The 22755-nt window shown below is 44.5% G+C and overlaps 1 protein-coding gene across 14 annotated transcripts in view; it reads left to right on the top strand.

Moving 5' to 3' along the window:
* Positions 1-22755, top strand: part of foxp1b (forkhead box P1b) — a 157603-nt gene that overhangs the window by 98104 nt on the left and 36744 nt on the right. For 7 of the 14 annotated variants that reach the window (XM_047582820.1, XM_047582822.1, XM_047582825.1 and 4 more), the window contains 3 exons: positions 4870-5001; positions 21846-21983; positions 22271-22393. In XM_047582820.1, coding sequence (XP_047438776.1) covers positions 4870-5001; positions 21846-21983; positions 22271-22393 — 393 coding nt within the window. The other 7 variants (XM_047582827.1, XM_047582824.1, XM_047582830.1 and 4 more) reach the window with 6 other exon arrangements.

Below are 22755 nucleotides of genomic sequence, written 5' to 3'. Positions count from 1 at the left end.
ATAAATGTCAGGTGAGTTGAGATGCGCGATCAGTCAGGAAGTCAAGCAGATAACCTTGACATTTAGGCCACTGGTGTGGAGGTGTGGAAGCCCCCGCCGAGGCTGCAGAGCCAGACCAGAGCCTCTGACTCTGGACTACATTAAGAGCTAACCTATTAGCTGTGTTGTTGCTGCCTGTGTGTGAGCCCCACTCTCCGGCCTAATAAAGTCTGACAAAAGGTGGCCGCTGAGTAAATACACCGAGGCACACACACACAACACATACAATACATACAACACGTGCAGAAACTACACAGGCGTCCGTCTCGTTGCTTCTCTTTTCGCTTTGAGTGACCGCTGGGATCATCTTACACCTGCTCGCACACCTTCCAGTAATTAGGAGCAATCTGCTGGAAACCATTTCACGTTCAAGGTCTTCCCTCAGCCGCCGGCTCGAGGAGCTCCACATGTGCAGAGCTGCCGAGGTCTTTCTGTTGATGGACCTGAGCAAACAGCGGCGGCCGTGTCATTTCCCACTGATTCATAATGTAGACTGTAAATGTTTTCCCCTTCACGCTGGCCCACATCGCCTGTTGTGAAGTCACGTTCCTCGTCTGCTCGTCAGTCATTTAGAAAACGTGATTTGAGCAACATGCGTCTTTCACACTTGAAGCAGGTGAAGATGATCCGTTGGTTCCCTCTCTCGGGTTCGGGAGCTGTTTTTGATTGTTGCGTTGCGTCACCGAAGTTGCATAAAAGAGTGAAAGAACTACCTGAAATATGTCTGTTTTTCATTGTAGTGGGAAAATGTGCAGCAAGGGATTGAGCAGAGAGCAGGCTTGACTGTGTGGCAATGCTCTGAGCTGGGATTTGTAAGACACCTAGAGCTGGCTTTAGCAGCAGGAAACCCCAAAGCCTGTAAATAATCCACATGTGCAGACTGCACATAAAGACATCCAGTACTTAGCAGTTCCCTTATCACAGCGTGATAGCCCAGGGACACAAGAGACGCTCCTGCCTCTATTCACTAATACGGTGTGAAAGTAGATGCAGATAAAAACGACTGTTGTTTATTGAGGAAGTTGTGTTAACACGGGGGAAGAGGATGTGAACTTTGAACACATTTCAAATGTGGCAACAAACAGAGGATTGCAGACGACAAGGATGCGGAATTGCTGCGACTTAGAAAAAAAAAAAAAAAAAAACTTGCTCATGTGCTGAGGGTGTTTTCTAATCAAAAGCACCTGGAGGGTTCACTCCCTCTACGCCGTGTCTGTGTGTGTCTTAACTCGCAAACAATGAACGAATTTACGGTGTGTGAACGTGGGCGTCTGTCTGTGCAGTTGTGTTCTTATTCCAGTAACAAGCTCGCCTCCAAAACAAACCTCGCTTTGAGATTGTAATGGGGCTGCCATCGCCTGTAGAGGCAGTTTCAGCTGAGATGTTTTCATATTTTGCTTTGTACAATAAATAAATGTACAGGATTTGAATGTAGAGGAATCGGCGTGACTCTACGGTTCTTATTACCGATGTTAAAATGCTGTTTGTCTGGGAGGAGCTCTCACATCTGAACGTCCGGCACATTTGAATGGAAGATGAAAAGAAAACAGATTCCAGAGGAGGAGGAGATACTGTATAAACATTGCGATGACATTTCACAATAGGTTAGTTTATCCCAGCATTAGGCCTCTCAAAGGCATAACACCTCCTGGCCTTTTAAAAATAATACAGACTTTACGGCAAAATGCAAAAGTGTGAGTCTACAACGCAGCTTCCCAGCTGACTTACCCTACGGTGGCTGGGAGGAGCAAACCGACATTATAAACTGTGCAACACTTTTACAAAGCTTCAGACAAGTACATATAAAAAAAACAACAAATGTTTTTACATATCAGAAAACAAATGACAAAGTCCCGAAAGAAGTTTACAAGTTTCACCATCGACCAGAGAGGGATCGTACCGACTCCATGGTTGAACCGGTTTGCACCTCCAGGCCACCGTACTAACCTCGTAGAGTTTTTTATTTTCATCCGAGCAGTCGTCTCTAATCACCTGGTAACTTTGGGTTTTCAAACATACACATGTCGTCATTTAAGCCGACGTGTTTGTGCTGTCAGGCCTCAGTGTGATTCCTGCTAATACGCCGCTACGTGTCAAGATGATTATTGACTGTTTTTTTCATGAGCACATAATCATTGCACTTACTTTAATTGGAATAATAATTAAATGAAGCTGTTGACATGGTCAAACTTATATTTAAATTGCTTCGTGCGCACTTTGAAGATCCAGCAGGATTTAGGGGATCTGTTTGCAAGAAATCGAGTATAGTATTCGTAATTATGTACTCGCTGGAATGAGCCCTTCATATCCACACAGAGGACTTACAGTAGTAGTAGTAGCAGTAGTAGCAGTAGTAGCAGTAGTAGTAACAGCGTATTCTCTCCCACGTACATGTTCCATGTTAGCCCTGAACGGAAAAACCATTGACTCCAGACAGGACCTTCACGTTTTTCCTTAAAATCTTTGACTCCGTTCGTTTGAGTGGACGGCTGCCGCTGCTAGATGCTAACGGCTCCACACCGGCCCTGTTGTTTGCGTCACTTGTATTTGCATTGTGACGAAATGTTTTTGTAACCTTCAAATGAACAATAATCCGCAGATATCTTATTATTGCAGTGTCATAATTTCTTATCTGCCCGTAGTAGAAACAGACTTTGCTTGCTGTAGCGACGGCCGTGGGGAAAGACTTCCCAGAAATGTATCTTTTCATCCATTACTGTCTCAACTTCCTATCATATCCTGTTGACTCAACTCACTTTGTTCCAACACCCTCGGCTCTAACCCCAGACACACACAAATGCACACACGCACGCACACGCACACACACACACACACACACACAAACGCGTACCGCACACACATTTCACCGCATGTGTCATCAGTTACAGGGAAAAAGAAAACAGTAAACTTTGTTTACTCTTCTTTGTGCCCGTAATACCACACCTTGGGCGTTTTTCAACTGTTCTTTTTTTCCCCTCAGATTTCATATTTCCTCATTAATGTTCTTATCAGAGTGTGGGTAACTTCTATGATGGTGTGGTGGAGCTGCAAACACAAATGTCTCGCCAATTTACACAAATTATATTTACATAATGAATTAGTTTTGTTCTTCTGTCCTTATTTATAGTAAAATTTATAATAAAATGTCATAATTTAAAGAAAAAAAGCTTTTAATAAATAGTTTTTTATTTTATTAATCGTTTTAATAAACACGGCTTCATAATATAACAACATGAAATATCGTATCGTAATTCTGTGCGTGACTCTAGGAGACAGTCAGGAGATAATATCAGTCGCTGGTATTTTTCCGATCTCCTCCCAGTGTCACTTGAGTTCACAGAGTATTCTTTATTATTTTTTTTTTTTTTTTCGTTTTTTCAACCAAATTGTAAGTTGCCCTAGAGCGAAAAAACTTAATGTGCCTGAAAGGTAAAATGTAAATATCGGCGTCAAGCGTGGGAGGGAATCTTGCTCACGTAGTTCTTAGTTTGAATTTATACTCTTTCTTTATGAGTATACTGCCGTCCTGGGGGGTTCCCCTCCACAAATTTCAAAGCAAAAGACAATTAGGCATGCAGAATGAAATGTGTTGGTCTGGTGTCGTTTATCTTTTCATGAGAGTTTGGAGCACGGAGACGTATGCAGAGAATACAGGTTTTTTTGTGTGTGTGTACTGTAAAGTTGAGGATGGTTTGGTGCCAGGAGTGTGGCCTCTTTGTAGCCTGTGGTCATATTTATGCCTCATGATGTCATCTGAAAGCTGTGTGTGTTTGGGAGGGTCAGTACATACTCCCACACACCAGACCATCATACAGCTGTTAGCTTCCACCCCCTAACCGTCTCTTGCCTTTCTGTCTTTAAATTATTGTGTGACACAGACTTTACTGGCATCTCTGTGTTTTTTTTTTTTTTTTTTTCGTCTCTACACAGAGCTTTCTATTTGATATCTTACTTTCACACAGTCTTTTAAAGGTTTCACTTACTTTTTTTCACACGTCGCTCTTAACCCTTCCCGCTGTTGTGCTCTTGCGTTCATTCCATTTTCTCGTTTCCACCGTTTACAAATTTCTTGAACTTTTCAAATAATTGACCGGTGAACCAACAGCGTCTATGAGATGAGCCTGGATGAGCGCGCCCCCCCCCCTCGCTCCCCGCCCGCCCTCCCTCCTCCAACTGTTTGTTTAATAGTGGGAGCAATCGTCTGAGGAACATGGAAAGAATGAGGCCAGTTATTTACCCAGATGGTTTACTGGTGGAGGTGTGAGGCTGGCCAGCTCACTGTGGGAACACAACGCTTGCTTTTCTTGGTATCGCCGACCGTTTTCAAGACCACTGTGTTTTTTCCCCCCGGCTCCCTCCAGCTTTGTTTGCTCTGGATGGCATGTTTGATTATTTATCGTAAGGGAAAAGGGAGTAGCTGAGCAATAAACATGTGACTGCACTGTATTTTGTTTTCCACTGAGAAGGCCGTGTCCTTTAACAGATATTTGAAGCGGCCGTAAAGTCTTTTATTTGCTCTCTGGACGGGAGCTTGACTGAGCTACAGGAGGATCAAAAAGCACTGATTAGTTTCTTTTGACAATTTGTGTTTTGGTGTAAGTGCAACCTATCAACAGATAAATATTTCTTCTGGATGGCTGTGGAAGATTTATCTTCTCTCTGCTTGTGAATTTATTTGGACATGTGATCACTGTTTAGCTCCAGCCAGACACATCAGTCAGAAGGCGATGGGCGTTTTCTTCTGAGGGGATGCATGTGCCCTGATAAGGGACTTTCAGCCTTTTCTATATATAATTTTTAACCCTTTGTTTTTGTATTTTTCTCTGCTAGGCTCTCCAAGTGGCCCGACAAATACTTCTCCAGCAACAACAGCAGCAACAACCCCAGTCACAGCAACTGCAGTCTCAACAAAACGCCGGCCGCAAATCCCCCAAAGCCAACGACAAGCAGCAAAACCTTCAGGTACCATGGACATGTTTTGACACATTTGTATACATTAACTCTTCATTATCGGTTGGTTTGGTTCTTTGACTTTGTGGTTAGTGGAATTATTTAAAAAAAAAACAAAAAAACAAATGAAGTGAACTGGTGCAACTCTCGCTACAGCACGGTGTGCAAGAAAAAAAGTACAGCACTGGGCTAAGTTCACAAACAGGAAATTAAAATTGGCTGTGCAACATTTGCAGTTATGTATGCTCACGCGTTATGTGCGATTTAGCTGCACAGACACACACACACACACACAAAAAAAAACATCAGCCGTGTGTCATTTAAATCTAAAGTCAAAGAAAAAGGAGCTGCGTATTTGGACCAGAGCAGCAGAAAAGCACTTCTTTTGTGGCCTGTTTAGACCACACAGACTCACACCATATTCCCTGGATCATCATAGTTTGTGATTTCTGTAGTAGACAGGATTTTCCTTTTTTGACTTGGACGTGTATAGTCTGGGTATAAACAGGAGAAAGGGTGGAAACGAGGGAGGAGAAAACACGAGACGGGGGCGCTTCGTTCCTCCCACGGAGACGCGAGAGATGCTCCATGCTTTCCCTGCTCGCCTTAGACCAGGACCCAGAAGTGACCTGCCACCGGCAGCAGGAGGTGCTGCAGAGCAGGGGTGGCTGATTGGGGCGGTGGGCTCGGAGGTGGATCAGAGAGGGGTGGGAGAGTGCAAAGGTTGTGATGGTTTGAAAAAAAGAAAGGTGCAGATGAGATGCAAAGAAGAAAACATTTTCTAATTTATCATCTTGCTTTTAAATCAAATAGTGCCGCGTATCTGATGCAATATTTACGTTTCAGATCAGCCGCCTCAGAGATGTATATCTTTGTTTGAACAAGGGGCGGTTGTTTGTGCCAGTGTGAAATTGCAAACGACTTCAGGGCATATTTGGTAATTAATACGGAGGCCCTGTTCTCTCTTTGTGTATATATATAATATTTAATACCCTTACTATCCCGTCGGGGGCCCTTTTTAATGAGCTATTGTAGCAGCTAGGTCTAATGTCAGGTTGTGGAAAAGCCTCTTTGTTGTGCAGATGTCTTCGGAATAGCTCCAGAGGATGAAATATGACTGTGATGACCTTTCAGTTGTGTGCATATTTGTCAGGATTCAAATAAGTTGAAAGGATCAAACTAAACAGTTTCCCCAGCCTGCCAGGGAATTGTGCTGCAGAGGTCAACAGAGGGGACCGCAACGGCAGATTCCAGCGTACAGCCAGTTGTTGGTACATAGTGAAGTACTAGACCATCTCCTGCAGACAAAGACAAAATTAAAATTCTAATTTATTAATGTATACAGAGAGCTTGGCCAAGCTGTCACTCAGCTATTGAAAAGAGAGTCGGGCCCTTTACCCCCCCTCCCTGCCTCCCCCCCTCCCCCTCCCCCTCCTCTCCCCCTCCCTTCCTCTCCTCCACCCGCTTCTTGTGAAGAGAGCCTCGCTGTAGTATCTCGCTAATGCTGTAAATTGCCTGCTCTCTAATGTTGTATGTTAAATTTTGCAGGGTTGAAAACTGCCATTATGAAAAAAAAAAAAAGCCACAGGTCCAGACAAGTGTTTGTTTATCTCTGAAATACATATTCCCGCTAATTAAACAACACGTGCACACGCACGAGCCAAGTGTTCATACATAAACATCAATGTGCCGTTCCGTGTAAGCATGCGTTACATTTGTAGTCTTTTCTTTTTTCTTTTTTTCTCTCTCTCCACTCCTGTCTTTCTTTCTGGTTTTGTTATATCTGTTGTTTTCTCGCAAACACATTTTGTGAAAGTGCAACAGTCTGGGTTTCATCTCGCTTCCTCTTTTAAGAACAAACCCCGAGCTCAGAAGAGCCCCCTTCACTCAGAGCGTTCTCCGTCTCCATCACACGGCCCGGATAATGATTCTCTGTTGAGCCGGACCGGGTCATCAAAAGACATGATCCAACAATTATGAGACTGTGTAGTAAGCTGACACCTCATAAAAGCACCTGATCTGCAGACGAGGCTCCATTCATCTCAGCGGTCTTCCTATTAGGCACGAGGAGCTGTGCCGAGAGACTTTTACTCATTTGGAGATGTGACTCACTTTCCTATTCATTCAAGTCAAAAATAATGAAGCGCGGTGTATATATGAAACATCTGAAAAAGATGACCTGCATAGAGTACTGAAGGGGAAAAAAATATGAGTCAAACAAGCCGCGGAATCCTTGATCAGCATTAAATGGCTCTTTGGTTTTATATCTCCAACAGGGGTGCCCCCCCAACACCCCCCCAGCACCACCGCCAAACCCCCTCTCGCGTCTGCACCACCCACCCCTGCCTCTGGATGAAGATGCCTGCGCTGTGTACTCAGCGGCCCAGAGGCCTTTTAATCATGCTGGATGTACAAACAGCTGCTATGCAGGCTGGAAAGCAGCTAAACATACTTGACTGGTCAAAAAGCCAGTAAATTACATTGACAGAATGACACGTGTAATTAAAAGAATCCATGCCGCTTTTACCTTTTGCGCTTCACACCTACAGTGGCGCGACGACGAGAGCAGGCAACTCCCACCCCGCTAATTACCATTATCAGTGAAATGGTAGGGTTTGACTCATTAGTTCCATGTGCATTTAATTAGAGGCAGGCTGAAATTGGATTTAACTTATTACTTTTTCATGGATCACTTTCTTGTCATCACTTCAAATTGGATTGCAGCCCCAGGTAACTAATTATGCCAGCCGCAGGATCAGGAGTGGAGAAATAGGTAATTAGGAACAACACTGTCGGACCCTCGCTGATAGTCCACCAGCACCGCGGCGAGGGGAGGGGGGAGCCGATGCTCGTTTGTGTGCTGGTTAACTGCACCGCGTTGCCGGGGATCCTAGGTGTGCGTTCACCTCATACGGGGGATTATATGGCACTCAGCTGGGCTGTAGATGTTGTGTCAACATGGAGTCTTTGCCATCAGCGTAATAGCCAGATTAAGTTTGTTTCACATCCGGGATTGTGTCTGAGATTGATCTTCACTGCTCGTGTCACGGTTACGGTGTGAGCCGTGGCCAGTGGCCAGCTGAAGTGCAGACGCGGCTTCAATGACATTAGTGGGCTTCTTGTGTACAATATAAAATGAATGAGGCAGGTGGATGTGTCGGAGCTTTCACGCTCTTCTTGAAGCTTCCTTCTTTGGATTTTAACACTAAAAAGAATCCGTCTGCGCTCGGGTTTTTGTGCGTATTTCACCTCGCACTGAACGTTTTCATAACGTCACAGGAAAACTGCTGATTATGTTTCAAAACCACGCTGGCAGATGATTCTCGTACATACACCAGAACCAGCTAAAGCCACAATCAACTCGGCGTTCTCCCCTCTTTCTCTTTCACTCTTGTTCTCTTGCTGTGTTTTCACACCACGCCGTGCAGCCTCACAGAGGGCATCTGCAGGTCAAAAGATAATGTCTTTTCGGTTTACAGGATGAAAGCCTTTTAAGTTGGAGAGCCCCCCCCCCTCCCCCTCCACCCCTCTCTCCCAGCGCCCCGCCTCCCTGCGTTTGCTCTTCACATCCTTCATTTGTGGTCTGTTGGGGGGAAGCGTGATGTGACACAATCCAGGGGCCAAGCCTCCGTCTGACAGGACAGGGAGAAGCCGCCGGCTCTCTTTCTCTCCCTCTCCTACTGTTTTTGCAGCGGGCCCATGGCATTGTCCTGACACATGTATACCACAGAGCTCCAATCTGTAAGTCATTAGAGCACTAGGCCAAAGCCTGTCAGCTGGAGCTCAGCCAGTGCTGCAGGGTGATCTGAGGCAGCATTTCGAGGTGCTTCTGCAGCCGAGTCGGCCGCTGGCCCGGAGTGGCCCGGCTGTGGTCGCAGACTGGCGAGGTGACAGTAAACACAGGTCTGGGTTCACACTTTACGGCCGGGGTTTTCTTTCTTTTTTTTTTTTTTTTTATAAGATAAAGAATCTGGAAGCCGAGAAAAGGAAGGAACAGAACTGTTGGTGCTGTACTTCACATCCACATTTCCACACTTGAAAGGATGGTTTTATAATTCGGGAAGTATGCTCCTTCACTTTTATTCCAAGACCGATGAGATAATCTTTATTAATATGAAGCCACTTCCAGCAGTCATTTAGCCTAGCTTAGCCCCAAGACAGGAAACGAGAAGGAGGGAGGGAAGCCTGCCTCTGTCCAAATGTAACAAAATCCGACGAGGTCTCGTCTAACCCGGGGCTTGTCCTCACTTTCAATTTGACGATCTGTAAGTTACAGGTTCCAAGGAATCAATGCGTACGTCCCCAAAAAGTCCTGAATGAATATATGTTCATACTACAAGCCAAACGTTTGGAAGTAAGGTCAAATCTGTGCATAAAACATCATAGTTTCATTGCTGCACTTTGCAAGAAAATAAACACGATTGTTATATAAAGAGTAACTTACTGTAATTATCAGGTATTTTAGTTAGACTTTGCTTTAACGACAGCGTGGAGTAAACGGTTCATTCCTTCCACAAGGGATATTTTTACACAGTCTCACAAAAGTCAAAGAGTTAAAGTGAATAATGTGATAACTGTGATTTGTTTTTGTTTTCTTTTACTTTTGCACTGAAGTTTTGACTCTTGCAAATCTTCTGGACCCTAAATCTGAGCGCTTCTTTTCTTCTGCTGACATTTATTCAGAAATGGTCTGGTAACATCGATGTAATCGAGGTAAATACATCCTAAAGTATGTAGAACTTTTTTTTTAAGAAAGCAAAAAGAAACTTGAAGTTGCTTCCAAACTTCTGGTCTGTATATATTGTTAAAAAGAAATGAAACATTAGTGAGCTTCAGATTTTCCCTTTTTGAGCCCGGTGATGCCAGAGCTCTACTGTCAAGTTTAATGAATTGACGTTTCGCTATAAAAGCAAAATAAATGAGATTCTGAAACAGTTTCTCTAATGCACACTCGCCCCCCGTCTTCCAGGATCCGAATATCGTTTTTCCAGAGCGGCTCTCGTGTCTTCATCTGTAAATAAATCCCACGATCCGCCGGCTGTGCATGTGTGAGCCCCAGAACCAGTTTGTCTCTTTGTGTTTTGCGTCTCAAGGTGATGCTGTAATGAAATCTCATTTGGATGTGTGCGTTGCTTTGAGGTGATACAATCCGTCAGGGCCGATCAGCGCGGCACGAAGGCCGGGGCTCGTGTGAAACCCGGGGATCAGGCCGTCTTTCTTCTGCCGCGTGTTTTCCTTGTCATATTGTAAAAATGTGTTATGTGTACTGTACAGATTAGAACCAGGTTTGGGATAATCCTGTCAGGATGAAGTCATCTGTCCCAGTTCCACATCATAGCCAAGCAGAGACACACTGTGTGTGTGTGTGTGTGTGTGTGTGTGTGTGTGTGTGTGTGTGTGTGTGTGAGTGTGTGTGTGTGTAATGGGGGGGGGGGTTTCTCCTCAAGCCAAGATGATGGCTGTCGAACCTACTCCAGTCACAACGCTGGGAGTCACTCCACCATTTCAGTTTCAGGATCAGGAGGTTATTCTTCAGAGGCCTGATGTTTCCCTTCAAGCATTCAACCCTCTCAAACACACACACACACACACACACACACTTCGCCTTAACATTTGTTGTATCTTTGTGTCATCCTCTGGCGTTGCAGCTTGATGTCGAGCGAGTGTTGTTGGGACTGATTCACGCGCCCTTTGCAGAACGACTGCACGGACGCACAAGTCAACCGTAGCATTAATAATAATAAACACTCGCAGCTACGCAAGGTGCAGTCGAGTTAGCGTCTGCTCGCGGTGCTGCTTCTCTCTCTTTTTTTTGTATTTTGTGAGGGGGGGAGGGGGTCGTTGCACGCGTTTTGACGGCTTGGCAATTCTCTGATTCCATTTTCACTTTTTGTTAGCGAAAAGAAAAACTAACTCCTCGCTCAGACAGAAAGAGAAAGTTCCAGAGACAGAAGGGCTACATGAGAACATAATTTGGAGTATTTCATATTTGTGTTGGACATTGTGCAGTAAACCATCACCGTGCTCGGCCTTATTCTCCACGTAGCTACACCCAGTCTACAGAAAGCATGAAGGCGTAGCGGCGCGCGGTGGTTTGTGATATCTTTGCCTTTTCTTTGGGTTTTTAGAAAGTAGGAAAGAGCTTCAAGAAAGAGAGCTCGTCTATATGTGCCTCCTTCAGGAATGTGTGTGAGGAATTTTATTGGTTAGCGTTGGAAAGATGACAGGCTAACAAATACAGTATAATAACACTACTGAGAAGGTTAGGTAAGCAGTTAATCATAGTGGTTAGCCGTGCTGTAGACTCACCGTGCGTCCCACATTGAGAAATGATGACAGGAGCCACCCACAGACAAACATGTTTCTACTCTGCCCAGATCTCAGCCAGCGTTAAGAGTAAATCTTATTTATTTGTGATTACATATCACAAGGCAGAGTGTTCACGGCATAATATAACCACAATTAATGTGAGTGCCTTATGCAGAGACATCGGCAGCTTCAGATGTAGTTGTCGGGTTATTTTTATCGCCGCACCATCGTTGTTATTGCTACTTAAAACACTCCCTTCTCAGTTTCTGTGTATTGATATAGTTTTTTCGATTTAAATCAAACGTGAATCAATTGCCAAACAAGACGGAGGCAGAAAATTCCCCCACCTCCTTAAATCGATGTTGTTCAAACCCAAAAGTGCTCTTGTTTTGACTAAGTGTAGAAACCGCACAAGACTGAAACACAGGCTCCGTTATACTCTGGCTGGCATATCACCTCAGGAAATATTTTGCAAATACAGAGCTCACATGTGCTGACTAAACAATGTGTGGCTGAATGTCGAAATTAAAAGCAAATAACCAAGCCCATGCATACATACACGCACACACACACACACATACGTATATATATATATGTATTATAGTGAGTCAGGCGTCACTTACTGTAACTCCGCTTTGCTTCTGGTGATAACCTCATTCACTTTAAATATGACTTATTCCAAGTATCAGAGGGGGAGTATCAGTGGGTTGCACTTGTTAAAATGTGGGTTCACTGGAGGGACTGGAAATACAGTTTTAAAAGGTCCTGTTAAAGCGCAGACTGTAAATCAGACTGGACCGTGTTAAGAAGATGCCATTGAGTTAGGGGAATTAAATATAAAAATGAGAAAATTATGAGCTTCCCTGTCCAAATAGAAACTGTTTTTAACGTCTCTCTGACTTTCTGCTGTTACCTGGAAGACACTGTTTAACAAAGTGTGTGTGGTATAACATTAACAAAAAGAGAAAGATTAGATATTACACGGTGATTCTCAGAAGTATTGTTACCTTGGCGAGATTATATAGAGCAGCTGTTATTTATATAGGTCCCACACCTGCCCTGCTGACTCCCTCCGCCTGTAAACAATAATTTACTTCACGTACACACACACACACACACACACAGGGAAACAGACTGTGTTTCCTCACGACAATGCTCCAGGTCACCGGTGCCTTTCAAGAAAATGAATGAGCACAGTTTTGTATTTTCTTCCACTTCCTCTCCATTCTTGTCCTTCTCTTTCTGCGCTAGTAGCAGCAGCAGCAGCAGTAAGACACCGGTTGGCATGCGGGGTGCAGCGTATTCACTCGCGCGGCGGCATTTATTGTTTTGGGAAGGGCTTTGTAATCGGAGCCGAGCCGTTATCTTTAGCCAGAGCCGAGCGGAGTGGAGTGGAGTGGGGCTGAGCAGAGCCCGGGCCAGACCAGACGTTAACTCATACTTTCACTCTAACTCGAGCAGGAAATGGGAGTATTTTATAATGTCATCCACTCTGTCATGAACACAATCGCTCAGTACTCTCTGTAAACTATCGCAAGGGACGCCGGTTCAAGGCTCAAGGATATTGATGTTTCTCAGCGGTGCTCGGGAACAAAAAAAAAAAAAAAATCTATATAGCGTGTGTATCACATCGACACATATGTGTAATTATTTTACATGGCACAGGCACAGAGGCAATGGATTAGAAAGACAGTGTGTGAGAGGAGAAGCTTGAACTGTGTGTCTGCTAAATTTATCATGAGGCCTTTGGGAGCGTTGAAATGAGAACAGTGGCCTATTACTGCTAAGAAGGTGTTTTATTGAGAATACGCCGACATGCCACCCCAGGGAGAGCGCCGGGGGAGAAGAGTGTGGCCGTAGCCTAAACCACTTTGTGCGTGCGTGCGTGTTTTTTTTTTTTTTTTTTTTTTTTTTGCCTGCATGTCGCTGTCTCCCTTCGTCTTGAGGGTGTCACATAGAAAATAAAAGCCCCCTTTTCTTCCACTTAATTATTCACCATGATATGTATTGGAATTGTCACTTTTGACACTTGAGGTGTCCCAGTCAATAATTTATATAGGTCAGGCCGGCTTAGCAGAGGCTCATTGTTAGTTATTATCAGATGAGAGCAGTGGCTTGTTATGCAGGCGCTCTGTTTATTTTACCAGTGTGTTTGCGGACTGGAATGCATCCCATGAACATTCCTTCATCCCTGGCCAAGGGTTTATAGCTGTTGATATGAGCTGTGTTTTAGAGCTCTGTTATTCAGCTCTGTGTTTATTGTCATGATAATTAACAAAATGAGGTGTTAATCCTGCCTCATGCCTTACCTCTTTTGAGTCTTTGTGTTACGCAACTTGGTGAACCTTGTTGTTCTTTCCAAAAGTAAGAAAGAAGGCTGATTAGCAACTCCAGCTACGGTGGAACGAGTTAAAAGTCAAATAAACGGCCCTCAGTGTTGGATTTTTTTTTAAATTTTTTATTTTTTTTGCTCAGCAGGGGAATAAAAACCTCAATGTCGTCAGGAGCTCCTCTGGTGGTGTGTTCAGTGAGCTCTCCAGTAGGTGGCAGGGTCCTGTTTTTCTTTCCTGTCTTCTCCCCTCACTGAGTGCACACGGGTGTTAAAGAGTGTGATGATATCATGACAGCTAATTGCTCTCATTGGGATGGAGTTGGATGGATTGCCTGGTAGCTGGTGTAATGTTAGCTGTTAATTTAAGTGGTCGTAGCCTCGTCTGAGGCCAAATTGTAGAATAAGTGTTTAAAAACTGGGGGAAAAAAGAAAAAAAAACAGAAAAGCTTGTGTGGTTTTGTTTTGAGAGTGAATACACTAGTTGCATGCTATTGTGTGCGAGTGCAAATTAGAGACAAACAAACTGTTTACGCTGAAATGAAATTCTAAAAAGAAAGGAAAAGAAAAGTCAGAATGGCTGCGAAAGGCTTGTTTGTGCATTTGTTGTTTTCCAGCATTTAAAATGAGTTGTGTCTTTGTTCTGGGAGTGTAAACAATTCCATTTAGCAGAACAATAAAGGGGCCGATAGCGGGGGCCGGCTTTCTTTCTTTCCGCTGGATAGCCGTGTTTACTTATCTGTTGTTTAATTAAAGGGCCTCTTTTCTTTAAGCTTCCATTGTTTCAAAAGCACGGCCGGAGTCCCGGCACGGGTCAAAGGGTTAACAGCCGTCAACTGCCTTTTTTTTCTTTCTTTCTTTTTTTTTTTTTTTTTTACTCCTCCTCCTTCTTCTTCTCTGTTTTTTTTTTTTTTTTTTTTTTAAAGGGGCCCTCACACAAAGACACAGTTTCACCTGCAGCCCAGCCCGAGGCTCCCTATTGTGTGGCCCCATTTGAATTGATTATGTTTAGAAGGCTGGTTGTGATTGGTGGAGAAGGGTGTGGTTGATTGGATAGTTTTGTATCTTGTCAGCCGGGGAGCAACCTTGCGCGTGCAATCTGTCTGTATCCTGAGGAAGGTTGGAGACTCCACAGCAGCACAGCAGCGCTTGTTCTCAGCCTCCCAGCCTCCCAGCCTGTGTGCCTCTCTACCTCTGCCTCCCCCTCCCTCCCTCTTTCTCTCTCTCCCTCTCTCTCTGTTTCTCTCGCCGCTGAGCTCGCCGCTCTGCTTCAGTCCACACCGCGTGGCCCGGCACTCTGTTTACCCTGCCAGCTAAATGGAGTTTGTCAGGTTTGTCAATATGATTGATTTCTGTGATTTTGCCGGTTTTCTTGTGTTGAAAAAAAAAAAAGAAACAACTGACAATTTAATTTGACCGGGGAAGGAAAAAAAAAAGAAAAGGGTGAGTTTTTATTTTATCGTCTGTCTGTCGTTGTTGCTCTGTCTCTCATTGTAACTGGTTAATTTTTGTCCAGGAGAGGAGCAGGGTTATCCAGGGTTTCCGTTCTTCCTTTTACTGACAGTTTACAGGCTTGTTCTGATAAGATAAAGCAGACGTGGTGTTAAATTTATGGGTTTAAATGGATTGCAAAACATGTTTATCTGTGTGGACTGGCTTGTCTGTTTATGTGTGAGCTGCTCTAAGTTTTCCAGAGTTTCTTTTCCTCCACCTTGTGCGTTTCATACGGTTATGACTGAGACATACTTGACTGTCATCCTGCACTGTTTGATTAGTTGTGTTTACTCTGTTGACAGCGAGCTAACCTGTTAAGCAGGATCTGATGCTGTACTGTATGTATGTGCTGTTTGAAGTATAAAAAAGTTCTGAGAAGAGCAGGAGACAGGTGTGCCGTTTGGTTTTTCCCGGAAAGCCTTTCTACCTTTTTTTTTTTGGAGAATATTCCAGGTTTAAGGCGTTTAAATGCTCAAGTAGGTTTGTTGTTTCCGTTGCCTGGTTATTTTGTGATGAGTTGTTGATGTGAGTTGATGAGTCCAGGTCAGACTTTGCTTTGTGCTCTCGGGCTCTGGCCTGGACTCGTCTTCACTCTCCTCGTGATGTCACAGTGAATTAAGACGCAGGCTGGCACGGCTCTGAGTTTGACATCGTCACCACAAACCACGTCGGAGACGCGCTGTCACTCCGAATGTCGTCGCTCGCATCTTTGTGAAAAGTTAGTGTGTGTGTGTGAAAACGTCTCTGTGTGCGCTTGCATCTGAGAGCCTGCAAAGTTAGACATTTAGGAGGGAAAGTTGTGCTCGTTTTGCTCCTTTCTTCCGAGTTTGACACCGGTTGAGAGTGAGCTCAGGTCTATTTACTGCAATAATTTAAGTCATTTCACTTTGTTGTACTGTCGTTTTTTGCCTGTTTGCACTTTTAGCTAAAACTTTTGAGTGGTGGTTTCCCCAACTCCTTGCATCGGTGCTAAGAAAGTGGGCGCCTGAACGATAAGAGGGACGGAGCAGAACAGTGGACGGGACAATCGGATGGTTTAGGGGGGAGGAGGAGCGGGCGGCGTTCACCGTAACGCCGTGCAGCTGTGGAGCCGAGGCTCGCAGTTTGGGAGAGCTGGAGTGCGAGCTGATTGGGTTGACAGTTTGTAATCAAAGTTGATTTATTGTTCATTAGTAGTGCATTAGCCCTTTCAGGCAGGGGCGTTATTTGTGCAGTGGCCTGTCAAGGCGAGGGGCTGCCAGCACCTGTCATTTCTAAACCATGACATAGGCAACCAGATATTAGCTGTGTGTGCCCGTGGATGGAGGGGGGCACAGGGAGCAGCCTGCAGAGCCCCACGGCTCGCTGGGATATCCTTTACAGGGACGGTCTTTGCTTTGTACTGGAGCAGGCAGGCAGGACAGAGAGGAGAGACGGGGGAATAGTTGAGCAGTGATATAGTGAGACACCAGCTGCTCTCTGCTGTTATTCACCGGCTTTCCCGACTAAAACATGTTTTTACTTGAAAAAGGCTTACATTCGGCTTTTTTTTTTTTTTTTTTAAGGGTCATTACTGCTCGGAGTATGTGCGTCTCTGTTTCAAATGGGAAGATTAACTCTACACTTGAGATGCCATGTGTTTCGGAAGGTTCAGATGGTGGGATAATGATGAGATTACACGGTGCAGAGTGTTTTATGACGGGAGGTCTTTTTCACTGCTCTCATCTCGGTCACAACCAATGTATTTTTGAAACGTTAGGGGACACCAGGGTATTGACATGTTGAGCCTAAAAAAATAAGGAGAGAGAAAAGTTTGACACAAAGGAATTTTTACTATGAATCTATAAATCTTCTGCTGACATTGACATTTTGTTCTTTATTTTTTTTTTGTTTTTTTTTTCCTTTTCTACAAAATTTAATTAACCGGCTGTACAGTGTTTGTGAATCACACAACACAACAACACTGCGAGTGTCAAGAAGCAACATAATTTGTGCCCCCCTTGTCTGCCGTCATGGAAACAAGGATTAACTTTGTGTTGCCCGTGTGCAGAGAATAGAAACAATCAGTGTGAGGATGTGTCAGCCATTGTCTTTTGACTACGGTTTCATTTGAAAGGGATTTTAGAGGCTGTGATCTTAATTAAATCTTAACCGACTCAAATGGTGCATCTGAAAACACGCGCCGTGCGGCGCTGGTGAAGTGTAGATCACGGGCGTTCGGTGACTGTGAGACGGTTGAGAGGTTAAAAACGGCGCTTGTGCAGCGCAGCAGTAGTAGTAGTCGCCTTCAGTGTGTAAGCCTGGTTTCACAAGTCAAATGTATCGGAAAAAAACACTTGGAGGTGTGGCTTGAAAGGTCAGAAAGAGTGAGAGGACGGCAAAATGCGCCAAGCAATTTTAGTTTTCTTGTTAGTTTTTACTGTTGATTTTACCAGGAAAATAAATTATACTGATAACTGCATCGGTGTTATTTAAATATTTACTATTAATTAGGATATTTTGCTATTTTTAATTAATTTCTGACAAAAATATTTTAGTAGTAGCTATAGGATTTTTTTTTTCTATTGCACAATGAAAGTAAAAATATGATGGTTGTAAATGTGTGTTTAATGGTAGGAGGGAGGGAGGGAGCCCCCCCCCCCTTCAGCACTGGTCACCTGCAGAGGTGGTTTTCCTCCAGTTTGTGAAACAGTGTCCAGGTCACTCAGCTGTTATTTCTGGTGTGAGAGAGCTCGCTTCACTTCGTCGCGCAGCTTGTTTGTTTAAACCCAACACTGGGCCGAGCCCCGGCACCAAAAAAAAAAAAAAAGGAAAGAAAAGAAAAGAAAAAAGAAAGGAAAAACCTGTTTGTTTGTAGTCGACGAGTTAATTAAAATGCAATCTAAAGTTTTGTTTTTACAGTTGCCTGCAAATAGTTTGGAGTCCCAGCTCCATCACACAACTCCACCCCAAATCCAGCAGAATATATAGCGCACGGAGACAAAATGTGGCTGTGATTATCCTGTTTATCTGAGCTGTAAATATTTTTAAAACAGCTTGATTGTGGATGACGAGAAAGGAATTATGGTCTTCTTAACATATGCGGGGATTAATAGTTGCGTCCTACTTTTATTTTTTTATTTTTTTTAAATCCACCAAATGATCCACGTTGCATTGTTTTCCAAACATTTAATTACTATTTCAATCAGTTTATATATTAAGATGTTATTAATTATCATCATTACGGCCGTTTTTATTTGAGAAAAATGAGCGAGCTGCAGCTGTTTGTTCGGGGGAAATAAATGCTCTCCACTTCAGAGATTTCAATCAACCTGAATGGGTGATATTAGAATTAGTCTTTCCAGTCTTGTCGACGACTAATTACGTTCACACATCACTTAAGTACAATGGCTCCCGTGAAATCCTCATTTCGGCGACATTTTCATGCAGCAGATCACAGCGAGGAGGGGAAGTCGTTTCCTTGCGCCACAGCAGGCCAAGGTAAAACAACAGCATCAAACGGACTAGGCTCTGTGATTTCTCTAGGGCTTGTTATTTCTTTTTTACTTCTCCATTCCATTTGATGCCCCCACAAAACAAGATGACCCCAGGGAGCCCAAATGAAAATTTGATAATTCCCTCCTTCTTCTTCTTCTTCTTCTTCTTCTTCTTCTTGTTTCTTCCTTTTTTTTTTTTTTTTCTCTTGCTGCACCTTTTTCGGCCAGTGAAACTTCCCCCTGACTTTCGCCTCCTTGTCCCTGGCTCCTGTTGGTCTTAATTGCCTGGGTGCAGGGTGAGGGGCTGGTCCGCTTCGCCGGGCTCTGACCTCTGACTCGTGATAGGACGGCCGTTCGGGGAGCGTCGTGCTTAAACGCTGAATCAGTGGCTCTCTTAACGTTTTCTGATCTGCAGCGTGTTTCCCCTCTTCACATAATAGTAGTTTGTGTTCGTCTTACTGTAGGCGTCCTTCAGTGATAGATGCTTCTGTCAGAGAACAAAAGGAATAATCTGACAGTGTTTTCGTTTGAAATAAAAAAAAAAACAACATAATGATATTTAATATATTTAGCATATTTACATATTTAGTTTTCTTTTTACTGTACGTGGGGAATGTGTATTTGCTCTTCCTGTATGAGCTGCACATATGCCTGTGTGTACTTGTGGCAGTTAACACGCCACAGTTTAGATGTGTTTGGCCAGCAGGCCTGTGCTGGTACAGTATATCGCCTCCAGTCACTCTGCAGCTGTGTGAGAATGTTCCAGGTTTGAATGTTTATGTATGGGAGGCACCTGGAGAGCACCGCACCTTTGTGAAATTCATAAACGTCAGCTATTCCTGGCATCCTCAGAATGTCCTCTTTTTCACACCCTCATATTGGTGGAGCAGATTAGAGCTGGGCTCGGCGGATCCCTCCAGTTATTAGCCTAGTACGAGTCTCCCTTTTAGACTATCTTTAGATGGCCGTGTATTTTCGTGGATCGTCATGTGGAGTTATGATGTTATCCGAGGGATAAGGGAGTGCACCGTACGGGAGTGCTCTAAATGGCGACTGGCGTCCCTGTGTTTGCGTTAAATGGGCATGATACGGCGGCCAGGGCAATATTTTTCAGTTAAAGTGCTCCTCCCGCCCCCTTCCACTCAATAGGACCCAGTCTTAGGGAGATTTTCACTCCTTCAGCACAGGATTAAATGGTAGTAGTTACATTGATCAATAGGTTAAGAAGCATACAATCCCTCTTGCTGCTAATGACCTCAGTAGTAATGGGTAATAAAATGGGGGTCTGTAATAGCCTCTTGCTGGGGCTGTGCACAGAGGAGGAAGCTGCTGTAGCTGTAGTTACACTGATCCAGACGTTCCTGACAAGTGTAAAAACCGTGATGAGATATACACGTCGGGTGTAAAATAAAAAACATTTAAAGGAAATCTCAGCGACGGTTTCTAATGAAATTGGCTGTTATTGAGAAGTGTGTAAAACCTCAGTGTTAACTTGAACCCCCCCCACCTCTCCCTAACAACCCCACCCACATCACACTGTGTAATATGGCATGACAAAATGATTATACATTTGAAAATAAGACACAATTTACAGCTTTTACACGCTAGTAAAAAAATAGAGCATGACAAATACGGAGCAGATTTTTAATGCATGCGTTAAAAGTGAAGCTTTAGCATTATTATTTATCTTATGTGCACATAAGAGTGGAGTGGGAAGGTGGATGGAGGGGGTGGGGGGGTGAATGTCATGCTTAGACATGCACTGTATTTCACATTATGTGTAGGACTTGCATGTCAGCAAAGGCGAGGCTGTTGGTTGACCTTCAAAATAGTTCATCAAAATTAGTGATGCCCAGAAAAAAAGGACTTCAGTGGATAATGACTGTGAAATTAGGAAATGGGAGGCCGGGGCTATGCAAATGACAGGACAAGTCATGTGCAAAAGTCAAGATGAACTGCATATTAAGACATAATACAGGGGGGAATTAATATTGCATTTTCCTCCTTCCTCGCACCCTCACGCCTTCTTGTGCTGGAAATGAGAAATGTGTGTTAGTCCTGGGTGGGGCTCAGCCTCCTTCATCCTCCCGGGGGTGGAAGGGGTGGGGGGGGGCTGCTACAAGAACCCAGCCCAGTATAGTCTGGCACTGCTCAATAAAGTTAACGGAGAGCATCAAAGCTGGTCCTTCCTATTTGACATCACTGCCCTTTCCTCCTGTGTTTTCGGTACAAGCTGTTCATTATGGCGCCGCTTTGTTTTTGTTTAATGCTACAATGGGGAGAGTGAATAAGGTGATATGCATGCAGGGTGTGTGTGTCAAGGAAAGCCCCTTAGTTACCGGACGAGGCTTTAAACAGCTAAATTACATTCAGAAAAGCATGAAAAATTCAAAGGGGCGTCATTAGCCGCGAGGTGGCCGCACAATTTGGGTAACCTTGGCGAAGACGCCGCGGTCTGTCACCGGCTGCGTCTGGTCCGTCAGGCCGAGACGCGCTCACTTATGCACATACGCAAAAACACCTTCGCCGTAACATGTTAACAATGGCAGAGAGACGCAGCGGTATCAAAGCGCGTCTTAGTCGCAGTTTGTCATCCAAATGTCAGGGAAAGGAGCTTTTAATGGTATTGCACATCATGGCGGTGAGTGGCAGCATCCAGACACACTCCGAGTCCCCTATGTCGCCGCGGCAATTAAGGCACCCTGACAACTGTGGGGGCTCTTTCGGTGTCACAACAAATCACTTGTTTTGAGAGTCATGCACTCACACCTTTCTTCTGGGAGTTAGTTAGAGGCCTGTGTGTTCTTCGCCGTGGCTCCTCCCCCCCCCAGGCTCTCTATATCTTCACAATAATAGATCGCTGTTGACAGCGTCTCTAATGAAATGTTCTCACATGACATGTCGTGCGTGCGCGCCGAGTGAATTTTTGAGGCAATCTCTCACGTCTTCAGGTACGACACATTTGCCGCGCTGCGTAAATGACGGGATGCAGATCATAGCAGATGATGTTAACGGGGTCTGCGTGTGAGCGCGGCGTATGTACAGTGGACATGTGCTCAAAGGCCCGACGCACGCATGGCTGTCGCGTGTCCTTTAGCCCGTCTCAGCGTGGTGTCACCATGGTTAGAGGGGTTAAAAATGTGTGTCGCTTGTCACACTTCCAAATGACGCTTGAGCTGAATTCCTGGATTCCAGTCAGAAACGAGCGAGAGTCATGAGCACGGAGCATGAAATTATTTTAATTCCGATTTTTTGTCGTCTTTGTGCAGGTTCCAGTGTCAGTGGCTATGATGACACCTCAAGTGATAACTCCACAGCAGATGCAGCAGATCCTTCAGCAGCAAGTCCTGAGCCCTCAGCAGCTCCAGGTCCTTCTCCAGCAGCAACAGGCCCTCATGTTACAGCAGGTAATGTACGGCCGACCGACGCTCGTCTCATGAATCTTATTTCATTTTTATTTTTTCTTCACAGGGCTATCACATTTCAAATGTCTCAGTTTGAAATGAAAATCTTCTTATGTGTAGACCGTGTTCCACAAAGATAAATTCACTTTGAACTGCTGTTCTTCTTCTCTTTTCGCCTCTAAGCCTCAAAGACAACACTCCTCAAAGTGTTGAAAATTCTCCCCGCTGCCGAGTTTCGTGTGACAGACAGACTCTGACTCGTGCGTCACCTTATTGTGTGTCTTCTGCAGCAGCAACTCCAAGAGTTCTACAAGAAGCAGCAGGAACAGCTCCACCTCCAGCTCCTACAGCAGCAGCAGCAGCAGCAGCAGCAGCAGCAGCAGCAACATGCAGGCAGCAAGCAGAGTAAAGAGGTAGGCTGACATCACTCCCAACGCCTGCCATTACCAAAACGTTGGCCAGACGGAGCATGGAAGGCATGTGTGCTCCCTCCCTCAACTCCATCTGCTTTCAGACTGTGGTTAGAGCAGGAGAAGGGTTGGAATAGGGAGGTGGGGGTGGGTGGCGGGTGGTGCGGGGATCAAGTGCGCTCATGCTTCTGATTAGCATGTCATACTCGCTGGATAAATGGTAACAACTGACTGATCCTGCGCTAAGAATACAGCGTGTCTTTATCTGGACGTGTCTCCACATTAAATGTAGAATATTTTTACAGAGCCCAGAGTCGCTCCATTGTCCTGTACATCGATATATTTACATTCAAGCAAACACAGCG

Source organism: Mugil cephalus, chromosome 4, assembly GCF_022458985.1.
Source record: "Mugil cephalus isolate CIBA_MC_2020 chromosome 4, CIBA_Mcephalus_1.1, whole genome shotgun sequence".
In the NCBI taxonomy this organism is placed as follows: Eukaryota; Metazoa; Chordata; class Actinopteri; order Mugiliformes; family Mugilidae; genus Mugil; species Mugil cephalus.
The sequence above is the reverse complement of the archived record's forward strand: the minus strand, read 5'-3'. Positions and strand labels throughout refer to the sequence as shown.